General features: G+C 28.7%; 1 protein-coding gene across 1 annotated transcript in view; it reads right to left on the bottom strand.

The window, feature by feature from the left end:
* LOC107444984 (lachesin) overlaps positions 1-5,600 on the bottom strand; it is a 181,431-nt gene that overhangs the window by 17,409 nt on the left and 158,422 nt on the right. Inside the window, exon 7 of the mRNA XM_016059278.3 lies at positions 1,840-2,127. Within this exon, the coding sequence (XP_015914764.1) occupies positions 1,840-2,127 (288 nt within the window). The remainder of the gene's footprint in view (positions 1-1,839; positions 2,128-5,600) is intronic.

Raw genomic sequence — 5,600 nt, 5'->3', positions numbered from 1 at the left:
CGATGTATATATATATATATATATATATATGCATAAAGTACTGCTTAGTGTACCGGAATAAAAAGTATTAAAACACAGCAACTCGATTATAAATTAATAATTTTTCGATAATATCTTATTTTCTGCCATTAAAGCTTATTAAATTCATTTTATATATTATATTTTGAAAAGAAATACACTCCACAGAAAATCAATTATTAATAATGAAGTAACTAAACAAAATTACTGCGTATCTTTTGACTAGTACAATAAAGTTACATATGTTTTATTTAAATAAAAGTAATAACTATTCTGTTAAAATTCGAATAATAATAATAAATAAAACAGCTAAAGGAGAAACAATATGAAAACTTTAAACAAATGTTAGCAGCAACTGCAGTAGCAACTTAAATGAACTAAAACGGCAAAATTGCATTTACCTTGTAGTAATTTTCATAGCTAATTTAAACGCTATGTATAGCTAAAAAGAAAGGAACAATGCGTCTCCTCCTTTGCTCATCAAAGAAAAAACAGCGCTGCTTTAACAATGTCAACAAATCTCCTGACAATAAATTTTAAATAAAACATTAAATAATGTCTATTTCAATCGAAAATATTTCTTGATGACAATATACATTAAATTTACATCATAATATAATTTTTAAATTACGCTAGTTTAAACAAATATTTACAAATCGAAATTGAGCTTAATATATTTTTTATCTAAATGATAGTTTGAATTTCAACATGCAGAGTTCTTTAGAATAATTTTCACTAAATTTGCTGTGCTTTTTTGAATAATCATAATGTAAAAATGAGCATTGTCTCATTTATAATATATTATTTATAATATATTATTTACGATACAATTTTTTGAATATGTATTAAAGTATGTATGAGAAATAAAAATATGAGCAATTTTGTGCAGACTGTGTCACTATGACTATGTGACTAAGTAAATATGTTTTCTGTAACAAACCATTAATTGCAAGAAAAAAAACCATTTTATATTTAATATAATATATAAATAGATTTGTTAGACATTTAGTTTATCCAAGCTGAATTTCTTTGTAATACGTCGTTGTTTGCATATAATACTTTCACGACAGACAAAAGACTATATCCTGAGAAAGGTTTTAAAAAGTGGAAGTAAGAAATAGTATTTGCCGGTAGAATTCAAAATTAGAATAGGGGTTAGAAGCAACATAGCGCAACTTTAGACATAGAACATAGCGCAAACTTTTATTACAAAACAAACAAGTAATTCATTGCACTCTACCGTCTAGAAGCAGTTAACAAACGGTGAACGAACTTATTTGCAAGCATTTTAACTGTGCAGCTCTTATAGGTTCTCCGCAAATGATGCCACGTTATAAGTGGATTGAATGGGCTTAAGAAATTGTGACAGTTTGTAACAGCAGGGGGAGTAATAAGAAGTGTTATCATACATTTCGGTTAAGATATTTTGCCTCATTTTGGTAAAATCTTGAAACATCTAAAATTAGCAGATTAGACATTTTTTGCGTAATTTTTTTAATCGGAAGACATGCATCTAATTATTGATACTATTCTACTTATACATGTCATTAAAATACATAGTTTAAGCTTTAAAAAAACTAAAATATGATCTTTGCTTTCGAACTATGTATTTATAAAAGGTATATTATATTAGATAGGTTTTTATATAGGGTAATATTATGCAAGTTTGTACTTATGTAATGTGATTATAGTGAATAGGAGGTATGGTGAACTGTGAGACATTGTGACAAAAACGTGACGAAAATATTTAAAATAAGAATAGTATCATTTATGAGCAAACGAAGCGAAGAATAAATACTGTAAGAAGATCCCTATACTCACGGATAACTTTTATGGATCCTCTAGTTTCACTAATTGCATTTTTTGCTACACAATGATAGTAACCGTAATCTCCAGGTTGAACACTTTTAATAGTTAGTTTCATGACTGTTTTAAAAGTATTTCTAGTGATGTGGGTATGATATCTGCTGCTCTTAGTTTCAACAGGTTCCTCGTCTTTCATCCAAGAATTGATGGATGTTGGATGAGCTTCTGTGTGACACTCCAGGTGAGCGTCAGCGTTCTCCCGGACACCAACTAACTGGTTTTGGATCCAAATAAGAGGTGGGACTTTAAGAAAAATATATATATTAATACATTTGCAGAATTGAATTATGTGAACATATTCTTAGTATGAGAAATACAATTTACAGAGTTGTATTTGTATTTAGAAGTGGCTCAGTTTATGTAGCAAGTTTTTTTTATTTCCAATGAACTGCACAATCAGTCTCGCCGATGAGCAGACCTAGTGCGTTCTCCAAAGGTGGTATCCACTCTTTCAGAACCACCACAATGGGTGAAATACCGTTGGTCATGTTAATTCGGACGTCTAGTTTCTGCCACACTAGATGGCAGCACCGAGACTCTATTTGGATGCTAAAGTGCACAAGGAATTTAATATTGCCGGAAATGCCAGGAGCCAATAAGGCACGGCAGGGAATTTTACATGCCGCATAATCATACGACATGGCCGCTGAGGATTTTCTGCATCCCGAAAATCTGATCCCCGGCCCAGATAGGGCCGGGGATCGAACCCGCAGACTTGGGCTCAGAAGGCCGACGACAAACCAAGTGCGCCACCCAGCAACTTTATGTAGAAAGTAAAATATTTGATAGAAAAAATCTGAAAACACAATAAAATTTAACTAAGAGAGAGATAAAAGATATCAAGAAGATAAACATTTAACTGTGAACATTGGGTTACATATGGCGTTGAGAGGGTAAAAATTTCGATCTTAATCTCGCTGTACTTTCTCCACTTGCGACCAATACTTGTCTGATCATCTTAAATCAGTAGTTTTTGCATCATCTAAGGAAACACAGGGGGTATCATAACCATGTTTGTTGTCACTTCAGCAGATAACAAAATCAAATTTGGCATCCTAAGCTCATTTAGAAATCATTTCTACGTCGATGTAGACAATGAAACTAAATAAGTGGACACCACTTCAACCGACTCTTGTAATAAATAATTAAATAAATATTTTTGCTGTTGAAAAGTCGCAAGCATATATTTTTTTAATTATTTTTAAACATGACGTCAAAAACTCCATTGGTTTTTCATGATTTTCAAGGCCTCAACATGGTTTACGACAACATGGTCAAGTTTTCCTACGATAGTAATCATATTGTTTTGCTGGCTCAATATGCTCAAGGCTTTCATCAACTTGATATTTGTAGTCACCCCTATAAATCCTTCGTTCAAATTTCGCCACTCCTTGTATATTTGATTTTGACAATCGCAAATTTTTGTTTTTAAACAGTATAACTTTTTGTAATACGTATCTAGAATTTTTTGTCCCAGTGCATAGTGAAATAATGTTAAATAGCCATTAATTTGATTATCAATTAAACTCAAGAGACATATTAAGGGTGTAGAAATATGATATGATGTAATAGTTAAACATACTGTAATGCAGGAGTTTCAAGTATACAGTCACTACAGTCAATCTGATCATTAAGAAATCTCGATAGATGTAATTTCATAGAAATATATCTATACACCTGTGTAAATTAGTATACAGCAAACTTATTTCATAAATTTGAATACTTACAGTCTAATTAGGTTTCAAAAATTACTCACTTCGCGTCAGAATAAGAAATAAATTTTTCAGAATCATATTTTCCAAATGATTAAATAAAATTATTTCCTTTTTGTTTGTGGACATTCCATGTCATTAAAGAAATAAAATTTAGAAACACAAAACTTCGTTAAACGTTAAATCAAAATACAGATACCCTGGATTAAGCAAATTTTATGCAACATCATTAAATTGAGCAAAGTTTTAGCTCTTATTGATACTTATTAAAACATATTCAAGTACAAAAATATTGAATTAGCTTTCTAATATAGTTTAACTTAGTATTATATTAAAGTTTCACAAATATTGTTTGATACAATAATTCAATAAAATGTTACAATGAAGTATAGTTCAATAAATCACATAAAAGAATATTTAAATGTAATAGTGAATATTCGTGCGGAAGTTTATTATTGAAATACATTTTTTACCATACAAATAACAATATAGAATATCTTATTAGTTTTCAATGTCATTCTGTTGAGCTAGAGAAAAATTTTTGAATTGTCAAAATAAAAAACAGATATTGTTTAGAAATCTTATCTTGCAAACGCTAAAGATATTTCCTTCTCATTTGAAACAAAAATAAATTAATAAATATACAAAAATACAGTAAAGAAAAATAAATAAAGTAAAAACTTAACATGCCCTAAATTTATTTAGATTTATGCTCTGAATAAATTTGATTCAACAATAAACCTTTTTCTTGGTACCATGAATTGCAAAATGAAGCAAATTTCTGCAACATTTATAAGGTGTTAATTTATTCAATGTTTTCGATCAAGTTGCCCCATATGGTCGAATTTTAGAGAATTGTAGTGTAATCTTGCTTAGTAGTATGATTAAATTTAATAATATTAAAGTTACAACAAATTGGCTTTTTAACATTTGATACACTATGTAAATTAATAATTGAAATAGCCTATTACATAACATACTGAAATTCTATTGAAAATAGCGTACTTTTTGGAAAAAAAAAACACATAATTTTGGTAATAAAACGAAAATGTAGATTATTTAAACCAATCATTTGGAAATTTTTCAGTTTGTATGTTCTGTTAATCTTTTATCGGTAATTCTGATTTTCAAATTTATAATACTTATTATCCACATTTAGTAAAATTAAAAACGAACTGAATAATAAATTTAACCAAATAGATGGTTTTTATGCCAAAATCTAAAACGCCATGATAATATAACCAAATTTATCACTTATGAAACCACATTTTATTACTAATTTTACGATATTTATTGCTAAAGAATTTCGGTAAAACTACCACGGAGCTATTTGGTGTTCCTGAGGAACCAAAACAAAGTAAATTTTACGATATTCTGGTAGTTTTGACCATACTTTTTTTCTCGGCGCAAAACTCAGTGTTTTATGGATTTTTAGGAACATAGATTATGAAGCAGCCTATTAGGTAAACCAAGGAAGCATTTTCGAATGCATATGGAGAAACATCATCAATATATTGTAATGTAAACCGAAAAACCACAACGAGTAATTTGAATTCAAAATCAAAACGGTTCTTTTCAATGCAACTCAAATAAAAGCTTTAACAGCAATATTTCACTTTCGTTTCAAACATTAATTATAACAAGCTTATTTATTATATATTAGATGTTTTAGATTCCAAAATATCTTTAACAGTAAGAATGCATATTTAATTAATATCCTTCCTATAAGTTAGTAATTCACTAAAAATTGTACTTTCCATTTTACATGACCTTTCAATTTAAATACCTTTGATCCATGATACAATTATATTTTCAGCTGTCAGTTTTTACTTCAGGGAATACTTTAAAAGTCTTTTAAAAAGGCGTAAAAATTATAATAACTCCTTCCTTTTATAAATTTGATTGGAATTATTAGAATTTTACTGTTCATATTATTCTAATACATATTAAATATGTACACACACGCATATTTATATATATACTATAAATATACTATATATATAT

This window comes from Parasteatoda tepidariorum, chromosome 5 (assembly GCF_043381705.1).
Source record: "Parasteatoda tepidariorum isolate YZ-2023 chromosome 5, CAS_Ptep_4.0, whole genome shotgun sequence".
NCBI lineage: Eukaryota > Metazoa > Arthropoda > Arachnida > Araneae > Theridiidae > Parasteatoda > Parasteatoda tepidariorum.
The sequence above is the reverse complement of the archived record's forward strand: the minus strand, read 5'-3'. Positions and strand labels throughout refer to the sequence as shown.